The sequence below is a fragment of the Cyrtonyx montezumae genome, unplaced genomic scaffold (assembly GCF_038088225.1).
Source record: "Cyrtonyx montezumae isolate F1298 unplaced genomic scaffold, pur_monq_1.0 scaffold_32, whole genome shotgun sequence".
In the NCBI taxonomy this organism is placed as follows: Eukaryota; Metazoa; Chordata; class Aves; order Galliformes; family Odontophoridae; genus Cyrtonyx; species Cyrtonyx montezumae.
The window spans coordinates 4270698-4294537 of NW_027072037.1; the positions used below are offsets into that span (position 1 = coordinate 4270698).

Below are 23840 nucleotides of genomic sequence, written 5' to 3' on the forward strand. Positions count from 1 at the left end.
AGTTATAATGAGCACTGATACAGGAGTCAGGTAGAGTTGTGACATTAGCAGAGAAATAGCAGAGAAATGCTCGTTTCACGTAAGTGTTATGATGCTTTGTTATTCCTTTTCAAGCTCATCGGGGTACCTGGTGAAAAGGAGAGGGCCCATGGCGAAACATGCAGCCAAAAGAGCACAGTCAGGTACAAGAATAATGCCCTCTGTGGAGAGAAGGCAAAAATAACTATCACCTTCAGCATGAAATGTGCCACTCAGGCACATGATTTTGTAGTTGGAGTACTTTGCTAAATTGACACCAATTAAATAACATAGCTCCTTGCTTCATTCTTGAGTCTGCAACTCCACATTGCATAAGCATTAGGTCACTCTTATTTTCTTTTTTTTTCACCCCCAAAGATGGGTGGTTCTGCTCATAGTTCATTCCCAGCACAGAGTATGGATGTGTAACGTTTGGCCGTTTCATTCCCAGGCAGTCTTCTGATACCATTGTAGCAGGCTTTCCTCCTTCAAACCCTTTAATTATGTTATTTCCCCAGTGCAGGAAAGCTGCCCCCATCACATCCATCATTTCTCATGCTTTGTACTGAAAACAATAATACTTAGAGCCACAAGGGACCCAGGGAGGGGGGAAGTGAGAGCAAAATGCCATGAAATGTGGATGTGTCTTGTGTATCCAAAATAAAACTTGGATACATTGGTAGCCTGCCATAGTGTTCAGTATCTCCTACAAAGACAAAGCTTTTCAGCTGTTGAATTAGTCCTTAGGATTGGGAAAATGCTGTTCTGACAGATTCCATGGAAGCCTATTGATTTGGAAGGCAGGGTAACTCAGAACGTGGAAAGCCTCTCTGCTCTTTATAATTCACATTCTTTGTACTGAGCAGCACACAGATGTAAACAGGCAGCTGCCAACAGAATGATAACCATTTAGCACAAATTCCAGCTTAATTTTCTAAAGCTGAGGGTGTGTTTTTATGTAACCAATCACTGCTTTGCACATCCCAAAGAGTCCTGGAACAGGTTGTCCGAAGTCAGTCCATCCATGAAATAATCTCTGCAAGAACTGACTCATTAAATACAAACCAAACAGATTAATGCCCACTGCAAAAGGGGACTGGAGTGTTTTAAATATGGGCTGGTGTAAGCAGCCCCAGTTCTTCTGAAGCCATTGAAGTTAGCCTGATTGACACGGGCTAATAATCTGCTCCTGTGTTTTCTTTGAAAGACTGAAGTAGTTCAATTTCCTCAGAGCTTATTAAATGCTTCTTTGCTGTGCTCCTTTAGAGTTTGCAGCAGCGATGCTGTCTCATGGGAAGGGAGTAGCTTTCCATATACAACCTTCCTCAGGAACTCTGCAAGCCTTCCAGCAGCTAATCATAGAAATAACAGCTTACAACAACATGTGGGGAGAGTACAGTGATGATCTTGTCTGTAAGGTAGGTGGGGCTTGGTTTCAAGTGAAATACTGCTGTGGGAGATTTGTCACCAATTCTATTTCCCAGATTCCTTTCTGTTATAAATGCATTTTCTGTTTATTAGGATGTCTGTAAGAATTCAGGGCAGATACTGCTAGCTCCAGCAACATGCAAGGAACAACAGCTTGCTCTTGCAGTGCTTGGTTTGTTTTGGGGGAATGTCTATCCCTTGGGAGTTTTCCATGTGTCTTTAAAGTGACTGGAGCAGTTTTGATGTATAAAATCTGTTTGGTAACTGACCGGTGTGCGACTCTGCTCTACCAATACAGAATGTTATGTTGCATGGAAAGGCTGCAGGGAAGTTCATTTGTGTATGAGCCATTGCACCCTCCTGCTGAGGAAAGCTGTTCTTTAGGTGCTTTCAAAAGATATCACTCAAAATGTATGAAAATCAGAACCAGTTATCAAAATGTAATCTTGATACCCAGATGCTAGTTATATCTTGATTCTAATGGCAAAAAAAAAACCATTTTTTAATAGGTGGGAGACTTACAACCTACATTAATTCCTATGCAAATGACTGTGAAGGGCTGTCCCATCTTCCTGCAGATGACAGGACCTCAAACACAGCGACCCATAATCAGGTACAGCCCAAACTACTTTCAGAGGAGTCAGACCATTAAATACCACCAGACAACAGCCAACATTTCCATCCTGTGGTTGGATGATTAAAGAAAATTACGTTGTATTTGGCAGTTTCAGCCACACCTTACCCAAAAGCCCCTCTTAACAGGCTGCCAGCACAGCCATATCCTTTCCACTTATGAACGGATCTTTAATTCAAGTTTGTTTCAGACATTCTCTCATTTTCTGCGTGTTCTAACAGTGGGTTTCCCCCTCAGGTTTGGTGCTCATGTCTCTGGAGGTTGTCCTGTCTTTCGGAGTGTCCAGCTCAACAATCCGACTCCCTTTGGTAAGAAGAATGTTGGCACAGCAAACACCAACACTTGCATTGCACTGCATGCAACAATGCCAATAGAACGAGCAGTTAACATGTTAACTGGCCTTCTTGTTTCCTCACTGAGATCGTTTCTGTGAAGTCTATAAGAGGATTGTCTAAGCAGTTTTCTAACGGCTCATAGAGAAGAACAGTACTTGTCAGATCTTTAGCCACATGCATGTACTTGTTATGGTATTGCTGCCATGAATATTAGCTTGCTTTTTGCAGCAGTGAAGCAAGTGAGCTTCACTTTAAGCTTTAACAAAATGCTCATCATTAATTCTAATGTTAACAGAAGCATTGTTTGAGACCTAGGGAGTGGCCATTGGGTTCATTTCCCATATGCACACATGCATACTTGCTTTCAAATCAATTTAGTTGTTTCAGAGCAACCATGGCAAAGCTTAAGATATTCTCTAATACAGATCCAGTTGCAAGGCAACAAATTCTTCATTGGATCTGGTTCTCCAGTACCAGCTAAGCTATGACTCTTCTGAACGACCAGGAGTAACTGTCCTTTCTCCTTTTCCATTCAGACATCCGCCTGGACTGCGAAACTTACAACCAAGAGAAAGATGATAAAAAGCTGGTGGACCTGCTGATGTTCTTTGGAGACCCTTTTCCTCCTAAAGACGTGGCAAAAAATGAGACTGCATCAACTGATTACAGCTCGAAGATCGTGTCAGGATTGGATCAGCCCTCCATTCCCTGTGGAAGCATTTATCCTGCTCTGCAAACCACAGATGAGGTCAGCTGTTAGTCTGTTTTTTGTGCTGCTGCTGAGATAGATGATGGGTTTCTTGGCACGGAAGGTTGAAAACAATAACAGACAGTGTTTAACTAAGAGCTGGATTATGAAATGTCAGCTTCTCTCACAGTCAAACAGCAATACATCAGTAGGTGGCTGTAGGTATCAGCAATCAGTTTCCAGAAGGGAGCTATAAGCAAACAGGTCTTCAGCTTCTCTTATAGTTGTTGGAGGGGCTGGTCAGATACTTTTTAAAAGACTGTCACTGATAAATAATGCCTTTTTTTCTTAACATAGAATTGTTAAGATAACCAAAACTCTTCAATTTGGTCTCACGGGTGCTTTATGTGCTGATGTCAGGAAGAGGAGTATAATCTGAGAAGTTCAAATGACAGCTATTGTTCTGGAGGTATTTGACCTAGTGCCAGACTACCCTGGTACTGTCAGATGTCACCACTTTACAGCAGAATATTGCGTGTAAAATTTGATCACAATATGGAGACTTAATGCCTCGAAGGACTGGGAGTGATGGGGAAGGTGGAATGCAGGATCCAGCAAAAGCTTTGCAGAAAAGACATGAAGAGCACCTTTTCTCTGTTTCGGCTCTGAAAGCATAGTTGTTTGGAATACACCTCCTACCCTCCTCATGCAACAAGGCAGAGTTGTCCTACGGTGCTGGTTTATGTCAAGGACCCAAGATGTTTTGGTTGAGTGCTTCTCTTTGCTGAACATGCATGTACGCTTTCCCAGCAGCCTGGGGACAGATTTTGGAGAGCAAACCTATGCATGAAAAAATTTGTGTACAGGACGCATCCAAGTGTCCAGTTTTTGTGTCAGAAAGAATGAAACTGAAGCTGGCCATATTTATGGACAGTCAGTTCCCTGTACACATCACTTACATTCCTGTACACGTTGCTTACATTCCTCCTTTGCAACGTAATGGTTTTAACTATTCCCCACCCTTTTGTCCCTGCAGTGTTCAAACACAGAGAGTGAAGAGAAAGAAATAATCACTCAAGAACCTACAACAAAGAAAATTGTTTCTGTACTTATACGGCCTCATGAAGGGGTTCCTGCTGACAACCCCTACTCCATCACTCCAAGACAGATTGTAAGCTGTACATTACCTTAGTGTTCAGAATTAACGTGTTTCCTGGGAGATAGGAGGGGCAAAGGAAAAGGAGGAAGCTCTTCTGGATGAACAGAAGCGTAACTGCTGCAAATAGGGATCACTGTGCCACTGTTCCTTAGAAATAAAGCCCTGGAGGGACACTCTTTCCACTGTTGCTCCAGGGAGGTCTGTTAGCTCAGGTGTTGAGCAGTGCACAGCCCAGGCCTGGCTCAGGTCTGTGTCTGTGTCCGACCACAGGCCCTATGGGATGTGGCAGAGATACCAGTTCCAGCTCTGCTGTGGCCTTACTGGGCCTCGGGCAGAACTTTCTTCTGCACCTCAGAGCTCTGAGCAGACAAATGCAGTGCAAGGATTGCTGAGCTGATTGCTTCATTTGAATACAGCTCACCCTGCTGTCGCATGAAATCAGGGCAGCTGCTTCTGCACAGCACTTTGATCAGGTTTTAGCTGTTACCTGCTTCAGGCACTTAAGGGAAGCAGAGCCTCTGCAATCCACACATCACCAAAAATCCACTGCAGCTGGCTAGCGTACTTGATTACATTCTCTGCTGACATGTAAAGGAAAAAATGGTCAGGAGGGAGCAAACAGAACTGTAAAATTCTCAGCTCATGCTTGTAAACATTCAGAAAAGGTTTCTTGTGTCTCTGAATGCTGTCAGCTGTGTGAGACCCAGCATAGTTAGCCATGGGGTGAGAGTGGGAAGAACTGGGCACAAGTGTTTCCAGAAACAAACAGGTGTGTATCTACGTCTGCGTGCTTAGGGGAGATGTTCTCTGGCAGTACTTAAACTCTGTTGATGTTAAAGAGTGTCTGCACTGATATTTGCAGCTGAAACACGCTGACATCTCAGTGCATTCCCTGAGCATCCCCAGGAGATTTCAGGCTGCTCGTACAACGCAGCTGGAGGAGCACAGCACTGGGGATGCTTGAGCAATCCCAGGCAGCTGCCCGCGGTGCTCAGCAGGCAGCTCTCATTGCAGGTGGTTCCGGGAGGAGGCAGCACCTCCGTTTGCATCTCCTTCACCCCTCAAGTCCTTCCAGAGCCCGTGGCTGAAGTGCTGTGTGAAGGGTTTGTGCTGGGATACATAAGTCTGGATGATAAGGTAAGATGAGCATCACAGCAAGGCTAAAGATGACAGGAAAGTCAGAGATTGCTATCCTGTGTTTTCATGTCCAGGCTGCAAAGGCAGTGCCTGACAAAGTCCATCGCAGACATGGTTATGACGTTGCACCGTTACGGATTGACGTGCATGCTTCTGTAAGGCAAGCTCTGTAAGTGCAGCACTGACAGCTCGCAGAGTAAACCTGGAGGGAAGGGCTCTGACCAGCTCCCATTCTTTACACTCAGGTTGAAAGTGGACACGGATCATGACGGAGGAATGGTGTTTTATTCGATGGCAAGCGACCTCATACCCCATCAGCCTCTGTTAGGAGTGAGTACCCCGTGCACTGATGTGTTCAGCTGGTTTGTGCTGTTGGGAACATTCACAGCTATACCCACGTGCTTTTTAAAACACATCTTTATCACCACTATCAGCATGCTGCAGTCTTTAGGGCTGCACGTAACAAGATATGTAAACCAAAAGGAGTGAGAGCACTTTTCTTAAGCAGAAAAATAAGTGCTTAAGGGCTTGTTTTTATGACATAAAAGTCTGATAGGAGAATGAGACTTAGAGCAGCGTGGTCAGTTCCTGCAACCTTTGTCATTAGAAGACTTTCACCTTATTACGTTATTTGTATTTGTAGTATTTACTCTAGACACTTTGAAAACATTGGGCTTCTTTGGGACAGAGCCCTTCGGATCCCTGGTGCTGCTGAAAGCACAAAGCTCTCAAGGGAATGGAAACTAACCAGTGTGAATCATGTCTCTACCAGGTTTTGACAGATTCAGTGCTGACTCAGAGCTTGAAACTCATCAATTGCACTAAGGTTCCTCTGTACTTCAGGCTCCTCCTGTCTGCACCCTTCAGCCTGGCCAGCACAGATCTCAAGAAGAGCACCAAAACATCCCACAGTGAGGGGGAAGAAACAGAACAGCAGCCACAGCTTGTGCTTTACCCACAGCAAAACATGCTGGTAGGCTCAAAAATAATAATCCTCAGCCAGAATAGATAGTTCAGTAATTGGTGTGTTAGCAAAGCCCAGATGAACAACAGGGAAAAACAACCAGCATTGACATCTTCCAGTGTCAGGGGAAATAGTGCTGTTAGCAAATGGTAATTACAGCAATTTAGCCTGCTACATTGCAGGTACGAAATGTGTTTCCACTGTGGCCTTGCTGTGCTTTTCTCATCAATTCTGACCCTGCTGCCTTGCAGAGAACTGTGTGGTTTCTGGACCTCACCTAAATCCATAGCCAAATGCATGCTGAATTAATTAAAAGACTTCCAAAACCTATGTCCTCTCATTTCCTTAATTAGATGCAGACAGTGCAAAGAGGGGGGGGGAAATATGATTAGCTTGGGGTGTATGCAGCAACATTAAAGGAAGCAAAATCCTGGATTAAAGAATGACCTCGGGTGCAAGGAATGAACGACCCTCAGCTGCATTTTGAAGCATGCTTCTCATTTTCAGAGCTCACCCTGACTTAAAAGGCACACAGGTCTTAATTCTGCGTGTGTCAGGAGAAAGAAAACATCACATTTTTAATATCTTTGGGAATATGGTATTTGTAAGCTCAGGAATTGAACACCTTTGACTTGCTAGTGAATGTTTCTCTGTCGTGGTTCAGCAATTAGCTGTTCACCTTTTACCTTTACACTCTGTACTGTTTTCATAGGAAATAGCTGTGCTTCTTTTTTTTTTTTCCTTTAATGTCCATTAAAGTACTTCATTCCTGTGGGAATTTGGTTGCTGGCATGACACCTTTGTGTCCCAGTGGGAAAACATGTATTCAGGCCTTTGGGAACTGTTTCCTTTGGATTTCCTGCACGTGGTGCTGTCTTATGTGACAGCCATCTGAATTCCTCTTCCCGCAGGTGAAAGTGTCATTCCACACGACGCTGGAGTTGCTCATGTATCAGCACTTGCCAGATACCCAAATATTTCCTGGATTCCAGGTGCTCCAGTATGAGAGTGGAGAGAGAAAGCTGAAGTTCAGTCAGAATCTGATCATTGAATACAGTAACAGCAGCACCCAGGTAAGATGAGGCTGGGGCTGTGTTTTGTCAGCATCTTTGATTCAGAATGAGCCTTCCCAGGGCACTGCAGGGAGCAGAAGTGTCTCTGTGAGCACACCTCCAAGCACTGCCTCCTGCAGCACTCAGGTCCTTGAAAATCCCATCCGTGCAGCTCGCGTGGTGCAGTCACAGCCCACCTGTGTTTACAGACTGATCTCTTCCAGATGTGAAGCCATAAAGCTCCCAAATCATCAGCTGCTGCAATACACTGCAGGCTTTTTTTTGTGTGTGTGTGTGTCACACCAGCTAATTCTGAGGTCTGTAAGATCCAAGCACCACAACTAAGATACAGCCAACTTAATATTCGTGGGCAATCTGCACAAACTGATGACTCACAGTGGGCTGTATACAGTCCTCAGGGATGGCAGGATGTTGTAACGTCTGCATCCCCACAGAAAATCCTAAAAACAGACTGGAACGTTCTGTGTTTGTTGAGAGCACGGTGTCTGGTCTGAAAACCTGCCCTGAAACAGTAAAACCAGCAACAATTTAATACACTCAAAAGTTGTGGAATGGGGAATAGACCCTATGGCAAAAGAGTGCAGAATCTAAGTACTCCTGATGTAGTGCTTGAGGTAAAAATGACCCAGCTGGAACAGACAGAAAACAATACAAAAACAAGGTGCTCTGTTGTTTTCTTTCCCTTTTCTCTCTTCTCTAGCTGGTCCCACTGACTGCATACCTTACTGTTCCAGTTCTGGAGCTGTCTTGCACCATGATTGATTTCAAGACCTGCTTTGTTGCACAGACCAAGACTGAACATGTCTTCCTGTGTAACAGGAGTGGCTGCAGAACTTACTGGACTGCTTTGCTAGGTATTTGGGTTTTGCAATTGGATCTCCTTGCTACGTGGTGTTCACTCAACCTCTGGCCAATATGCAGTGACCACGTTCACTCCCAACATTCTGGGTCTGTTTCTGTTCCTGCTTACGTGGGATTTTTGTTGTTTCAGTTTTACATCAGCGTATCTCTACCGATTTCAGCCTTTACTCCAGATTTAACCAAACGATCAAATCACAACCATCAGAGGACATGTTCATTTATGACACAATCCCAGGAGGCATCGGGGAGCAGCAGCAGCTCCTTGCGAGGGCTTCTTTGTGCCTAATAGGATTAACGACAGATTGACTTCATAGGAGAGAAGATCAGGGCCTTGTTACTCAGAGCACACTGCCTTTGGTGAAAGGATGAAAATACAAACTGGCCACTTGCATAGATATTGTGACAATGCAAGAAGTGATGCATTTATTAGTCGGCAGGCAAGGAGGTGTATTGTTTTGAGTGCTATATGCTGTACCAACCTATATAAGAGATTTTGTTGTGTTGTTTGCTGTTTGCCTTCATTCAGATCAACAAGAAAGACATGATGACCTGGAAGTATTTTCTGTCTCCCCTGCTAATGGCATCCTGAAGGCACGTGAAGGGGAGCAACCCACCAAAGACATGCTGCTCATCACCTTTACTGCAAGGTACGGTGAGCAGAACTGAAATCCTGCTGTCAGTCCCTGAGAAGCCCAGAGCTGCACTGTGAGAAGTCACCGAAAGCAGACAGGAGTGCTGCTGTGTCCTTGTGTCATCAGCTTCTGACAGTTGCTAATCCTGTGTTTCCAGCTGCTACTTTCTCCATAGAACCTCATTCCCTGTCCTGCTCCCACGTACAGGATTTCTTTTAGACTTCTCACCCCGAGTTTCAGACGTGCTGTGACAACAGCTGGTATGACATCCTGTATGACTGGATTAAATCCCCACCCATTGGGTGATATCTTCAATGGAGTGCAAATCTCAGGCCTGTAGTTCAGGGCAGAGGCTGATACAACAGTTAACTGCTTTATGCATCCAGCACCTTGCAGAGATTAAGGGAAAAATGTGCCCAGAGTAGTTCAGGATTCCAGTAAGATACGTGCTTGTCTTGCCTGAAGGGGTGAACATGACATTAGTAAATAATTACATGTGAGGTGATTTCAACGAGTGTTCTTCCTGCAGGGGAATTTTGTATGGGGAGGACAAATAAATGCTGGCCTTTACAACAGCAATCTCTTGGAAGATGAGAACTACCTCAGATGGACAATGTCACAGCTGTTGGTTATCACTAGCCTTAAGCAGATCATGCTCTAAGGCCTCCACTTGGCACTAGTGCTGACAGTACACTTGCCAGGAGCTTTTTGATGTTCACTAACAACCTGGACTCAGTTGACTGCTGACTCCAGAAAGACAAGGGATTAACTTTTCAAGTTTGTCTGTCACAGGAAGGCATCATCACATCAAAGCAGTGCAGGCATTTGCTCCCAAACAATGCCAACCCCTCAGGAGAGCTTCATGTTATTTCTTTAATTCAGATTGACTTCCACAGCTAGGAACACCAACAAGTTCTTCTTTCAATGGTGAAAGCAATAACCCAGTGTCTTTAGTTGAGGTAGAGACCAGCATTGTTTAAAACACTCCGTGTAGCCAGAGGATACGAAACTGAAGCCAGATTACTATCCCAGACTTGACACTGATAGAAAGTGTCAGTGACAGTGAGCAGTTTGCACCTTACAGTGCTGTTCTCCCGTTTCTTCTGTACAGAAACTAATCTCATCACCCATCTCTAACAGAACTGTCTTATCCTCCCTCTCTTTTTAGGAGTAACATTGAATACGAAGCAATCCTGACAGTTACTGGGATGCTGGGAGAGAAGCCTTGCAAGCTACAGATCAGGGGAGAAGGAACATACGATGGGAAGTATGAAGACATGTATTTGATTTAAGCAAGACAATGGGGGGCAAATGTCAAGGTAACAAATCAGCTGCAAAGACAGTGTCAGCTGAGCCTGCACTTTTGTTTGTTTCAGCTGTTTTACATGGACTGAAACTTTAGCAGAATAAAACATTAAGTTATGAGGAGGAAAAAAACAACAACACTCGTGGTACTTTGAAAAGTCATAATCCTATCCTGTGCCGTGAGGTGTATTGCTGTGATAAGCTGATCATTAGTTGCAGGGCCAGAATGATGTTTCAAGCTGCAAAGCAGCCATGGTAACTGTTAGGCCAAAGCTCTGTTGCATAGCAAAGCGTGCTGCAAACTGCAGTTGAAACTACTGCTTTAAAAAGATTTTTGCTTTACCTTTTTTTTTTTTTTTTTTGGGGGGGGGGGAATAGGGAACATCGTTTGACATTAAAAACTAAAACATAATAAAAGCAGGAATTAGTGAATAGGGCAGCATTCCCAGGCTGTTTTCTCAGCACCTTACATGAATACGAGCAGAGCCAGACAGACCGAGGTCTCTGGCCTATTTCATCACGCTTGGGTACTGAGAAGAGCCCCTTCAGCTGCTGGAAAGGAGAAACCCTTCTTCCTTTTAATTCCACTCACTTACACATCTCTTCAAATGTTTTCAGTACTACTTTAGCTAAAGATCACTGAAATTCCCACTTCTGAGGTTGTTAAGTTTTCTACTCCCATTGTGTAGAAAGGGGCTGCAATCCACACTGGAAAAGAACAAAAGATGGCATCTCCCTTCTGCCTGTTTTAAAGCAGAACTTATTTCATGAATAGGAAGGAACCTTAGTGCTCACAAAAGACTCTGAAACTACTACTGCCTCTCTACTTCTTCTAAATCATTCCATCTTTGAGGTCTAAATACATGTGAGGCTGTTGGGTGAGACTGGCTCTAGCCAATCACGACCTTCAAATAACAAAATAAAAAGAATACAAACACAGTGCAGGAAACCATTTGTATTATTAAGTGCAAAAACAAGAGCCAGGACAAAGAACCTCAGTCTATTACAGACTTAAACCTTCTAACATGACAAAGATGATGACTGCATTTCTTTTTCAATCCATTAGCTGAGAATTTCAACGATGTTTTTGTTTCTAAGAGGGAGAACAGATAAGATTTTACAAGACAAAATCAGTATTAGCACTGAAGTACTCAGATGCTGAAGTTGGTGTAGTGCTGAAATCTGCTTTATATTAAAAAACAACTCATTAGACCTAAGCTCATCTTTTAATTAGAGTCATACAAGCTCACAGTTAGAAATACACTGTAAAAGCTGAACAGCCACTTTCAAACTCCTGATTTCTATCCAACTCTTCAGTACCTTTGCACGCAGGCACCCCGACAGCCTGTTTGTACCTTGCTCCCCTGTAAATGACTTTCTGGCCCTTCCACTCTGCCCCCACGGGACGTTTGAGAGCAGCAGTGGTTTAATAAAAATATACAAAGCTGAAGCACATCGGGGGCTTTAAGACACTAGCCAACTTGTGGCAGATTGGGCAGGTGTAGTTAGGTTAGCAAGGAAATGTTAATTAATGAGAGCCATTTCCTCTGCAATAACCTTTTCATGTGATGTGGTGGTTTTAGAAGATCTGCCATACGAAGAAAGGGTACAGTGAACTGCACTCCAATAATATTCAGATAAAGGGATGAATTAGATTGGAAGTATTCTTTAGTATTTCATCACCATAGGGCCTGAACTTCAGCTGGACTCATTCCTTTTCTCACATTAGGTTGCTTTTCAGCTCTGAAGCAAGAGCTGGTTTTCATTCTCCCACCTGTTTATTAGACCCATATGATTCATTCTACTTCATGCTTTGAAATTAGTATACTTAATAACAAAAACTTGAATCCACTTGATTTCACAGTGCAAATCATTTGCTAGTCCTGGAGAAGGCAGAGAATGAGCTGCTGCGATGGGCTGGAGTTTAGTTCCCTGGATACTCAAATACTGCTGCAGCTCCCATGCCAGTTCCAATGCACATTGACACAACACCATATGCTCTGAAAGAATACATGGAATTAGGAAAAACACCAGACTTGTAGCACCTGGCAGGACAAAAATCCATCAGTTTTCAGCTATCCACTGCTCCCCAGCGTCACCATAAAATTCTCACTCCACATTCAAAGCTATCAGAGGGACGGGAAAAGAGCAAAACCCAAACTGCTGGTTACTTCCGTGCCTAAATTACCTTTGGAGACATTTAAGGCCACTGCTGCTGTTCAGTGCTCACCTTTTCCCTCTACGCTTCAACTCGTTGAGCAAAGTGACAACTTGACGAGCGCCAGTGCAGCCCAGGGGGTGCCCCAGTGCTATTGCTCCTCCCAGGGGGTTGACCTTCTCCATGGGAATGCCCAGCTTCTCAACGCAGTACACAGCCTGGAAAGACAGGGAACTGGTTCATGGAGATGCTCTCACCTGTTAGTTCTCAGCTCTCCTGCAACTGAGAACTCAAGAGGGCTGCAGAGCAGACTGGAGATCTCCCATACACAAAGGGGTCAGCACGGAGCTGGGCAGATGGCTGTAGGCAGGTCTAGGTGCTTCCAAAGATCTGTGCTCCAAAGGAATTTAGCTCAGTGATGTTTTGACATAAAACCCACACCACTGTGTCAGCTGCTCTGAAAGGATTTTAGTACTAAACAGTTAGGATTTAGAGGCCTGACTTCAGCTCGACTCTGTTTGCCACTGGAAAGCAGGTGGCTACGTTACAAAGCCACATGAAGGAAGCTGAATCTATCAACTTTATCTCAAGCCAAGCCCACAGACTTTCAACATGCAAGTCACACACTTGTGGAAGACACGAGTGAAGTTTCTTCATTGTGGATGCTCAAACTGCAACACACTGACATCACGCAGTAACAAATCACAGCTCTTGTGAAACAGCAACTGCCCAAGTTGGTGTAAGGATACAACCAATAGGCTCACACTCCTGCTTGGTGGAGAGTTCTCTGTTTTATGGGTTTGTTTGTTTTTTTTGCTACAAACAATCTTAAGCTATGTAGACAGTGCCCTGCTTATTTTCACTTGAAGAAAATGAAAGTAGTCTGCACGTGCTCTTAACATTTGGCCAGAAGAAATGTAACAGGTGGAACAAGTTCAAATCTGAACTTTGAGACCAAACTGAAGTACGATGATTCAAAACAACGTTAACAACTTGAACAGAATGATGAGGACCACTCACCTGGCTTGCAAAGGCTTCATTGATTTCATATATATCAATGTCATTCAGAGTCAGACCTACGGTTCAGAGAAGTAATGATTTAGAAGATATTTCTGCCTTATCACTGCATCAAAGGGAATAACTCAAAGTCTTCATTTATGAGTTCTACTCCACAAACAGCAAAAAGAGAGGACCCAGGCTCCTGGTGGGAGGTTCATATGCACGTTTATGTATAACAGTACCTAAAGACTGCAAAACATCATAGTCCTTGGTGTCCTATCACTGAGTTTGAGAAGTTTGCAGAGAGGTTAAAGATTGAACGGTATTTTGAGACAGAAAGATGAAAGTATAGCCAAGCCTGTGACCACAGTGATGACAGGGAGACACAACAATAATCACCAGCTATTTAACCCCGTGAGTATGGTAACAACCCTGGGGAAAGCCTGTTCCCCTGGGGCAGTCTGCTTAGCCCCGTGTGAACAGGTGAGTGATGATCGGTTCCTTACCCGCCTTCTGCACAGCAACTGGGATGGCGTAGGCCGGCCCTATGCCCATCACATCCGGGGGCACTCCAACCACAGCAAAGGACCTGAGCACTCCCAGGATGGGCAGTCCCAGCTGCACGGCTTTGGAGCGCTTTGCCAGCAGGACGGCGGCCGCTCCATCGCTCACCTGGCTGGCATTACCTGATGGAAGAAATGTATGAGCACCTCCTGAGCACACGGTATGGCAAGGCAGGCAAGCCAGGGGAACGACAGCAGCCTAACAGAGCTGACCTGCTGTAGTGCTGCCATTCTCCTTGAAGGCAGGCTTCAGCTTTGCCAGACCTTCCAGGGTTGTAGAGGGCCTGACCCCTTCATCCTGGTGCACAGTGATTGCTTTTTGGTTACCCTCGTTATCTAGAACAGTGGTCTTCACTGGAACAATCTCAGCTTTAAACAGCCCCATCTGCTGAGCTTTTGCTGCTCTGTTAAAAGAAAAGCACAGAAGGTTAAAGTAACTTCTGAGCGAGATCCCATTTCCATTTTAATTCATAAAAGGTAAATATAAGCACCTTTAATATTTAGTATTTCCAAATAAGGGGGATTAAGAGCTGAAAGACAGTCAGTAACCTCACAGGCATCCTGAGCCAAAGGCCACAAAACTGCTCCTTCCTCAGGTGAGAGGTGAGGATCGTGTTCACATACCCTTTTGTGCTCTCAGTTCAATGTCAGTTAGAACACCTGGCATGCCAAGTTCCTTAGAAGCAGGGCCATAATTTAAAGGTTCACTGGCCTGAGCAGTGGCTTCCTGTATTAGACAAATAATTGGACCGGGACGATGCTCAAACAGAATTCTGAAAGTCAGATTAACTCTCTGATGCCATCAGCTTTAGCATCTCACCCACCTCCACAAGCCCCAGGGACTCCAGGGGTCCGCTTACTTTGGCAATAGTTTAAGCCAAGAGAAAGGTTATTATAGGCAGAATTGAACCCAATCAAAGCCAAACAGCTGCAGCACAGCGAAACCTCTCGAATCAGCTCAGCAGTTCTCCACACACAGCTGTTCCCAAATATTTCCTCTCAGGAAGGATTCCTTCTGCTGTGGCACTCATGTTCAAATTAAAATGACACCGAGCCAAAGCTGCTATGAAAATACTGAACTACACAGTTGTATCCTTTACATTCTGATAAACACAGGTGCACTCAGTGCTCCAACTTGTATGCCCAGGGCAGCTCTGGGCTCCTTAGCACACAACCCCAGATATGCAATGGTTGAATGAGAAGATCTTAGTGGTCCTTTCCAACCTCAATGATTCCATGGCCTCAAGCTTCTTGATCCACTGCTAAGTTTTGAAAGCCAAGATGAAGTTTGCACTTAACTACCCATGGAAGGAGCAATGTTTTATTGTTGCCACTGTGTGTTTTTTTTTTCCTCTCTCTTATTTATTTCTTCACCAAAAGGTAAAAAAATAATCAAAGTAAAAGGCACTTACTTCTGCTGGGAGGCCAAGGCAAAGGCATCCTGCTTCTTCCGGGAAATTCCAAACTTCTCTGCCACGTTTTCTGAGGTTATTCTGGGCAAAACAACATCAGCAAAGTCAATCCAATGACACATCTAATGAAGCTGCAGTTGGCTTCTGCCAGAACATCCCGAGCTGCAGGCAGTGTGGCTCCAGTCACCTACCCCATAGGAATAAGGCAATCACGGGCTTTGCTGTTCTCCATCATGCTGGAGCTGATATCACCAGGATTATTTCCACTTCTGAGGGACATTGTTTCCACACTAAACACAGGAAAGACTGGAAGTTACTACCACTGCTTCCATTTCTAATGACTGTCCAATTGTGACTGATCAAAAAGTTACTCAGCAGCATTCCTCCCTATAGAAACACAGCAAGTGAAAACTGCCTGAGGCAGAAGCTCTTCAAGCAACAATATACAGTTAGCACTAAAACTAAAACTAAACTGGTCCTCCTTTCTTTATAATAGGGTATTAATGTCAACAGTTAATTTCTCATGTTCTACAGCAAGGAAGGAACTGCTGACCATACTGTCACTTCTGTCTTCAGATGTTCTAAGAACCCTAAGGTTCACCAACTGCTTGAAAGGAGGTTGTGGTGAGGTGGGGGTCAGCCTCTTCTCTGAGGTAACAGCAATAGGATGAGAGGAAATGGCCTCAAAATATGCCAGGCAAGGTTCAGGTTGGACAACAGGAAAATCTTCCCCAAAAGAGTGGTCAGGCACTGGCACAAGCTGCCCAGGGAGATGGCTGAGTCACCACACCTGGAGATGGACAAGAAACACGGGAATGTGGGACTTAGGGACATGATTTAATAGGCAATATGGTGGTTGGTAGGCGGACGGTCAGTCTAGATGATCTTACAAGTCTTTCCCAACCTTAATGATTCAATGATTCTAGGACAGCCAGGAAAAGGCCACGTACAACTTGAGAACTAGTTGCAGTATAACAGCGTGGAGCAGTAGGCAACCCATGACAAAGAGATTTGAGTGAGCTGGGCCATTTGCATTTTGCAACACAAAGAATTTCAGACATGGATCCCAGAGGCTGCAGCCTTTGACCTACAAGCCATTAAGCAGACTGAAAATACCCAATATTACTTTGTAAATATAAAGCCACTGTTTAGACTAGCATGCTCTTGTACAGTTAATCCAGACTGTGAAGACTAAGATGGGAAGAGAATTTGAATTCTACTCTGTGCCACATAAATAAACAAAGAGGAAGAAGCAACGAAAATATCCCTGGAAAATGAAAGATATCCTTGAGCAGAGGTTGGACCAGGTGACTTCCAGAGGTCCATTCTGTGAAGGAAAGCACCTTTGTCCTGGGAGGAGCACAGATCTGCTTGGAAGGGATCTCTAGCTCCTCATACATGAGCAGAAGCACAAAGCACTACTTTCACAAAGCCTATGTAAGTGCCATAAAAAGGTATTCTTACCCACAGGCCATGCCAATATCATACGACCCATTTCGGATGCCACCTGTAACAGCAGTGCACAAACACTCTTAATATCTTCAGGAGCAAAACCACTTTCAGTTCGGCTGTGGATCTGGAAACGCTGACACACCCCCTACACCTGAATGGGGCATTCCCTCCATGCTCCTGACTGCCATGTCAAGAGGTGATGTGGCTCAAGATCACTCACAGCCTGACCTGCATCTAGCTGTAGGTGTCCCTGATGGAGCTGTAAACATCCCTGTTCACTGCAGGGAAGCTGGACTAGATGGCTTTTAAGGGTCCCTTCTTCTCTGCTCCTATGATACTATGTCGAGGCCAGGACCAACCCTTCTAGATGTGGAATTTATGGCAGATATCATCTTCAGGAGACCAAGTCACATCTGGGAGGTTAAACTCAACCTCACAGGGATATGAAAGCATTCCACTGACAATCCACGGAGAACTCACAACAGCAGAAGACATTATCACTGCTTTTACTGCTCAGAGAGACTGGAAGACAAATCAACAGGATACGTGAGCACTTGGGGAGGGTCTCCAGCCCAAGGGCCCATAATACTCCACGAACTTACCAGCTATATTGATAATGGCCTGTAACCCAGAGGAGCACTGTCGGTTCACACTTGAGCAAGGCACCGTCTCTGGGATACCACTAGAACACAAGATAAAGACTCAGCATTGCGAAGAACACAACAAAGCAAACCCCTCGAGAGAACGTTGAGCCACCTGATTAAACTTTAACCCTCTCTCTGCTCAAGCCAGATCCCATTATGCATTCATTCGTTGACCTACTTGGCCCTGCACCAAGAGAAAGCAAAGTTCATCGATGATTTCCAAACTTGATTTGCAAGCAGCGCTGTGCCAGTTTCCCCAGGTCTACCTTCAGAAAGCGCTCTGTAAGCACTCCCTCTCCCCACGTCAGCCTGGTCACTGGCACTGCTGCTTGACAGAAGTCTGATTAGTGGGCAAAAGGTGATGTGCCTCATCGCAACCTCTGACCCAGTGCTGCTCCGTAACCAAGACCCAAGAAGGAACCTCAACGAGGTGAGGGTTTACCTTAGGAACTGTGCAACTCTCGCAATCAAAGCGCCAGCTCCCGGCTGCAGCACGTTTCCTGGGTGCAAAGACACGGGCCCGGTCAGTCGGTTGCATTGCCCTCACCACGCAGAGGGATGCTGAAGGGATGTTAACATCACCATGTCGGTGGTCAGGTGCCATAGGGCACGAGGTGAGAGCCCAACCCCTCGATGGGACACGAGGATGTCCTGATTTCATAGCGCTGGTGGGTACCGTGGGACTGATGCCAAGAAATCCAACTAAGTAACTTGACACACCAATGAAGTATGTCAAGCAGGTATTCCCTTCATTACAGCGCTGGGTGCACGTCGGATCTCTCCACCAAACATGCACACCAAAGAGAGAAACGAATACATATGTAAAGGTATAGCACATGCATATTCATCACATTCCAACCATCTAGATGATCTGCAGTTGTCTTTACTATAGAGAAGCTGTTCTCATGGCTCAGGAGCCACCAGCAGCTCCACAGCACCCGCACTCACCAACGCAGATGTCACCCAGCACCTCGGGCCGCAGGTGGACGTCCTGCAGGACAGCAGACATGACAGCGGACAGCAGCTCGTCGGGTGTGGTATCCTACAAGCACAAAACCACAGACCTGAAGGGTTAGAAAGGACCTCCAGAGATCATGGAGTCCAACCCCACTGCCAAAGCAGCTCCCAGCCCAGCTCGCACAGGCAGGCATCAGGCGGGTCCTGAACGTCTCCAGAGGAGATCCGCCACCTCTGCGAGCAGCTCCGCTGCCATACCTTGAATCCTCCTCGCTTGGCGCGGCCGATGGCGGTCCTCCTGCCGTGCACCACCACCACATCCTCGGGGCTGGTGGCCGCGGCTCTGCTCCCACACGGGGCGGCCCTCACGGCGCCCGCACCGGCGCCCGCCAGGTGCCCCAGCACCGCCCGGACGCGCCGCGCCGCCCCTCCGCCCGGCTGCGCCGCCGCCATCTTGTCCGCCTCAGCCAGCCCGCCCCGCGTTCCCGCCCACGTCCTTCTGCCTGAGGGCGGATGGGAGGGAGCGGATCCGTGAGACCGTGGGGCAGCGCGCGGTATGGGGAGAGGATGAGGGAGGGGTCACTATGCCGGGAGGTGTTCACAGATTCGCAGCATTGCAGGGGTTGGAAGGGACCTCCAGAGATCACGGAGTCCAAACCCCCCCCGTTAAAGCAGCTCCCAGCCCAGCTTGCACAGGTAGGCGTCCAGGTGGGTCCTGAACGTCTCCAGACTCCACCACCTCTCTGTGCAGCTCCAGTGCTCCGTCACTGCACTGTGAAGAAGTTCCACGCACATTTGTGCAGAACTTCCTATGCTTCAGTTTGTGGCCATTGCTCCTCATCCTATCACCACACACTGCTGAGAAGGGTCCAGCCTCATCCCTTTGCTCCTTAGATATGTATGGACGTGGATCAGATCTCCTCTGAGTCTTCTCAAGGCTGAACAGCCCCAGCTCTCTCAGCCTTTCCTCATATTGAAGGCGTTCCACACCTTTATCATCTTTGTAGCCCTCCATGGGACTCTTTCCAGGAGATCCCTGTCTTTTTTTGTACCGGGGAGCCCAGAACTGGACACAGTACTCCAGGTGAAATCTCACCAGGGCACAGTAGAGGGGGAGGATCACCTCCCTCGACCTGCTGGCCACGCTCATTTTAATGCACGCCAGGATCCCATTGGCCTTGGCCACCAGGGCACACTGCTCATGGCCAGCCTGTCGTCCACCAGGACACCCAGGTCCCTCTCAGAGCTCCTCTCCAGCAGCTCATCCCCTAGCCAGAACACTGGAGACGTGGCACTGAGAGATGTGATCAGTGGGCACAGTGGGGTTGGGCTGGGGTCGAACTTGGTCATCTCAGTGGTCTCCAACCTTAATGACTGTACAGCTCTCTGCACCCACCCCTTCCAGCCCCCAGGCACAGCCCCAACACAAAGCCACACAGAGCCAAGGGGTCCGAGCCACATGTGTTCATTATTGGGGTACAGCCGCCAGCCCCGGCTGCTCAGGGCGGTCACTCCGGGCTCTGCAGCCCCGTCACGCCCTGGCATAGCTCTGCTATGTACAGTGGTTGCCTACTGATAACTGGCCCGATGAGAATTATACAGATGCATAGGCTACACGGTAAAGATGATATACAATATCACACTGGAGCCTTTTCCCAACGAAAGGAAAACGTTTCTCTACGCTACACGGTGACACCGCGTGGAGAGCTCTCACACACGCTGTGGCCGAAATAAAATATATATATATATATATATAAAAGAAATTTACATGGCATAATATTACATTCTCTTTTCCTACTTTGTACATCAGAACACTGCGAGGGTTTTAAAAAAATTAAAAGGCAAAGGCACCTGAGGAGCGAGTCACACTCACGTGCACATACACACGTACATGTGCACATATGCACTCACACACACACACACACACACGTACATACACACATGAGCCAGGGGACCAGGCCTTCCAAAGGGGGCACATTTCACTGAATCATGGCATCATGTAATCACAGAACGGTTTGGGTTGGAAGGGACACTAAAGCCCACCCAGTCCCAGCCGTGGGCAGGGGCCCTCCCCAGCACATCAGGCGGCCCATGGCCCCATCCAAGCAGACCGTGAGCATCATCAGGGATGGGGCACCCACAGCTCTCAGGGCAGCTGTGTCAGGGCCTCACCGCCCTCATCATGCAGAACTCCCCCCTAATACCTAATCTAAATCTCCCCTCTTCAGTTTAAAACCATTCCCTCCTCTTTCCCGTCAAGACTTGAGAAACTCATTGGCTTCCAGGGACGCTGTGCTTACCACCTATGGGATTTCCAGCAGAGTAGTGTTGGTCAAAGAGGCCAAAACCCAACTGTGATCTGAACTTTCTCCTGCAGGGCTGATGCCACTCGGGACGGACAGCCAGCAGCTCCTCTGCCTAATTTCAGGGACTCCTCCTGCAGCTCCACACACACACACACGCACTCACACACAATGTCACCACGGCTGCTGCATAATTGTACCCGACTCCATACTTTGTGCCGAGTCGAGCATCACTCCTTGATTGTAACCGCTTAAGGCACAGATCAGTATTGAACGCTGCACCGCTGCAGATGCTGCCGCCTCCAGACGGGTTCCCTCCCCGTTGTGACACCCGGATCCCCCGACTCTGCAGTCTGAGGATCATCTCCTCCATCCTGGCAGAAGCCCGGTGTGTTCCTCTGTGGGGAACGGCGATGGTCACTGCGCATCTGCTTCCTCCGCTGGTCCCAGGGTTGCTGGTAGGGGGACAGATGTAATCCAATGCACTTTTCCCAAGAGATAAGTGACGCTGCGAGCGGGGACGCCCCGTGGCACTGCTGATGGGAGGAGGCTGCTCACTCCGAGGCCAACAACATGGGATGGCCGGGAAGCCCCTTGTTCCACACTCCCGGTGGTGGCCACCGTCCCCAGCTTCCCACGGTCCCGTGCGTGGCTTCAAAATCCAACAAGGCAGCGGCCGCCAAGGTAGTGATGAGCAAGAAGGGACCTGTGGGGCCACCAGCAGGACGGCCCAGTGCCGAGGTCTGAACGTGGAGTGCAAAAAGGGCCGCGGGTCTGGCAGCATTTCCCAGCCGGGGCTCAGAGCCCGCAGTTGACGAAGGGGTGCCTCAACAGGTCCTCGGCCGTCGGCCTTCGCTTCTCCTCCACGAAGATCTGCTTGAGGAAGTTGCGGCAGGAGCTGGAGACGCCGTCGGGGAGCTGGGGGTTGGTCGGCTGGGTGGCGATCTTAAAAATAGCCGCCATGGCTTCGAACTCTGCCCACGGCGGCTTCTCCGTTAGCATCTCCACCACGGTGCAGGCCACGCTCCTGCAACAACGGCGACAGGCGGGGGTGAGACAGCAGGCAGGGGGCTGGGGAGGCTCTACGCACAGGGCCCGCTGCTCCCACAGTGAGAGCGGACTCGCACGTCTCATCCTGCAGCTGGTGGCTGATTTTGAAAGGCTGCACCGGACCCCACCGGGCCTCTAGGCTGCATTTAGCTAACCTAAAATCAGGGCCACCAAAACTCAACAGCTCTTCTGATACACTTTGTTATCAGCCTGTTTCTCAGACTCAAGCAGCAGCTACATGGTGGAGCCGCATATGGCCCCAACATACCAGGCCATACAAAAGCAAACTGTGGTTTTGAGTGCTCCTCTTTGGAGACCTTCAGCTACAGCTCACTCCCTCTGAATATCTGCACAGTTGATCCTACATTCAGCTCCCATTTTCATCCTTTGCATTGCTCTGTCTTCTAAACACTTAGCTACGGCTCTTGCTCCTGCTACAACTTCCCACAGGGATTGTTTAAGCGGCAGTGGTGGGATTTGCAGTGTGCTCCTTACCACACATCAGCTTTCCTTCCATAGCCTTCTCCACTGATAACCTCCGGGCTCATCCAGTACGGTGTTCCTGTGACAGATTTAATTCCAGTCCCAGACATGCAGATGGTCTGGATGCGTTTGCTGGCCCCAAAATCTCCAAGTTTCACATTTCCAGCAGAGTCTCTCAAAATATTGGCACCTAGGGATGCAAAGCAACAACAAAAACCCCAAGAGATGAAGCAGCAAGTTAGCTGAGCAGCAACAGTGACAGCGGGAAGGGCACAGGCAAAAAGCTGCACAAAAGCTGGGGCAAAAATACCTTAAACAGCAGATCCCAGTGCTGCACTTTGCACAAGAATGATACTGGCGTGGAGGGAAGCTAGGGTGAAGCAGGAAGAAAGTCTCCTGGCATTATGTACTCACCTTTAATGTCCCGGTGGACAATCATATTGCTGTGTAAGTAGAAGACTCCCTGCAAGATCTGCCTGGTGTACTTCCGAGTGACGTTCTCAGTCAGAGCACCGTACGCTTTTAGCTGGTCCTTTATCGAGCCCTGTTTCAGGGGAACAACATGCACCAGATGTGAAGATCAGCACGACCGGGTGCATCAAGTCACAGTGACTTCTTAAAATTTCCTCACCACTACATTTCTGAGCTGGAAAAAAAACACTCCACTGTAGAAACAGTAAGCTAAAAATTCAGAGTGCTGAACACACTATGATTTGTCCCCAGTGTCCCACGTGCCAATGGAAAAAGTGGTAGAGCCTCTGATGGCCAACAGTGCTACCCTCTGCCAACACAAAGCACAGATCTTTTTCTCCCTCTAGTGGCTAGACTCCACCAATAGCTCACGGAGAAGGACAGCACTGATGAGATCAACTCTACTAGTTCCCCAGGGCCATGTCAGTATTCTACAAAACCTTTCTCCTGCTCCTTACAGCAAGGATTACCCGTTGCTATGAGGAGGGCAGACTCATGGGAAACACAGCCAGACAACGTGCAAGTCACCTGCTTCAAGATTCTGATCCAGGCATGCAGGCTCCTACTGCTTTGATTTTTCTGAGGAAGAAGGGAAGGAAGCAGGGGTGCTGTCCTCCCCAGGAGATTGTCCCCTTGGTTTTAACTGTATTTCCTGTCGACCTGGAAATGGATATTTCTCACTACGTCAGAGCTGTGTTCTAGGACAAAGAAATCAGGAGCAAATCTGGGGTTCAATGCCAGAGGTCACATCTAAATCCACCTCCAGCATTCAGGCTGAGCAGAAAGTGGGAAGGGAAACTCATCCTCATCTCTACCTGTCCTGCAGCACCAGGACTGATCCAAGACTGCCACAGTCCTTCTCATCTGGGAACAGTAGGATGCTCTGCTCCACGTTGCTCAGACTGTCTTGGCTCTTCAACATTCACCCACCTCTGCTGTTGCTCTGCCCAGCTGCTATTCTGGCTTTCTTTGGAGGCCGGCTGCAATACTGTGGATGGGCCTCTAATTTCCCTTTCATAGCACTGCTGAAGGATTACCCCTTCCTGCACCTCGGATGTAGAGCGTACTCCTTCACTGTAACCCGATGGGTTTTCTTACCCTAGTATCCCCTACC

General features: G+C 47.2%; 3 protein-coding genes across 5 annotated transcripts in view; 1 reads left to right on the plus strand and 2 right to left on the minus strand.

The window, feature by feature from the left end:
* DLEC1 (DLEC1 cilia and flagella associated protein) overlaps positions 1 to 10288 on the plus strand; it is a 34336-nt gene extending 24048 nt beyond the window's left edge. Inside the window, exons 24-37 of the mRNA XM_065744818.1 lie at positions 115 to 182; positions 1285 to 1436; positions 1956 to 2059; positions 2318 to 2388; positions 2952 to 3163; positions 4140 to 4274; positions 5277 to 5399; positions 5474 to 5568; positions 5645 to 5729; positions 6172 to 6372; positions 7275 to 7436; positions 8137 to 8290; positions 8824 to 8944; positions 10098 to 10288. Of these exons, the coding sequence (XP_065600890.1) occupies positions 115 to 182; positions 1285 to 1436; positions 1956 to 2059; positions 2318 to 2388; positions 2952 to 3163; positions 4140 to 4274; positions 5277 to 5399; positions 5474 to 5568; positions 5645 to 5729; positions 6172 to 6372; positions 7275 to 7436; positions 8137 to 8290; positions 8824 to 8944; positions 10098 to 10221 (1807 nt within the window). The 3' untranslated portion in view covers positions 10222 to 10288. The remainder of the gene's footprint in view (positions 1 to 114; positions 183 to 1284; positions 1437 to 1955; positions 2060 to 2317; positions 2389 to 2951; positions 3164 to 4139; positions 4275 to 5276; positions 5400 to 5473; positions 5569 to 5644; positions 5730 to 6171; positions 6373 to 7274; positions 7437 to 8136; positions 8291 to 8823; positions 8945 to 10097) is intronic.
* Positions 10289 to 11844: 1556 nt separating this feature from the next.
* ACAA1 (acetyl-CoA acyltransferase 1) lies at positions 11845 to 18906 on the minus strand. The gene is made up of 12 exons (XM_065744841.1): positions 18678 to 18906; positions 18411 to 18504; positions 17905 to 17962; positions 17421 to 17500; positions 16831 to 16873; positions 15558 to 15656; positions 15367 to 15447; positions 14168 to 14358; positions 13898 to 14077; positions 13413 to 13468; positions 12465 to 12610; positions 11845 to 12234 (listed from the first exon to the last, which is right to left on the minus strand). The coding sequence occupies exons 1-12, from the start codon at positions 18870 to 18872 to the stop codon at positions 12159 to 12161; spliced, it is 1299 nt and encodes a 432-aa protein (XP_065600913.1). The 5' UTR covers positions 18873 to 18906; the 3' UTR covers positions 11845 to 12158.
* Positions 18907 to 21257: 2351 nt separating this feature from the next.
* LOC136053971 (mitogen-activated protein kinase kinase kinase 3-like) overlaps positions 21258 to 23840 on the minus strand; it is a 62713-nt gene continuing 60130 nt past the window's right edge. For all 3 annotated transcript variants that reach the window (XM_065744983.1, XM_065744984.1, XM_065744982.1), the window contains 3 exons: positions 22670 to 22799; positions 22268 to 22445; positions 21258 to 21749 (listed from right to left, as the gene is read on the minus strand). In XM_065744983.1, the coding sequence (XP_065601055.1) occupies positions 21521 to 21749; positions 22268 to 22445; positions 22670 to 22799 (537 nt within the window). In that variant the 3' untranslated portion in view covers positions 21258 to 21520. The remainder of the gene's footprint in view (positions 21750 to 22267; positions 22446 to 22669; positions 22800 to 23840) is intronic.

Coding starts and splice junctions, on each gene's coding strand:
- ACAA1 (XM_065744841.1), bottom strand. CDS start 18,872: ATGGCGGCGGCGCAGCCGGGCGGAGGGGCGGCGCGGCGCGTCCGGGCG. Junction 13,469..13,897: donor AGTTGCTGTGCAGAAGGCGG/GTAAGGAACCGA, acceptor TCTGAACCGTAG/GTCTGACTCTGAATGACATT. Junction 12,235..12,464: donor TTGAAGCGTAGAGGGAAAAG/GTGAGCACTGAA, acceptor GTATTCTTTCAG/AGCATATGGTGTTGTGTCAA.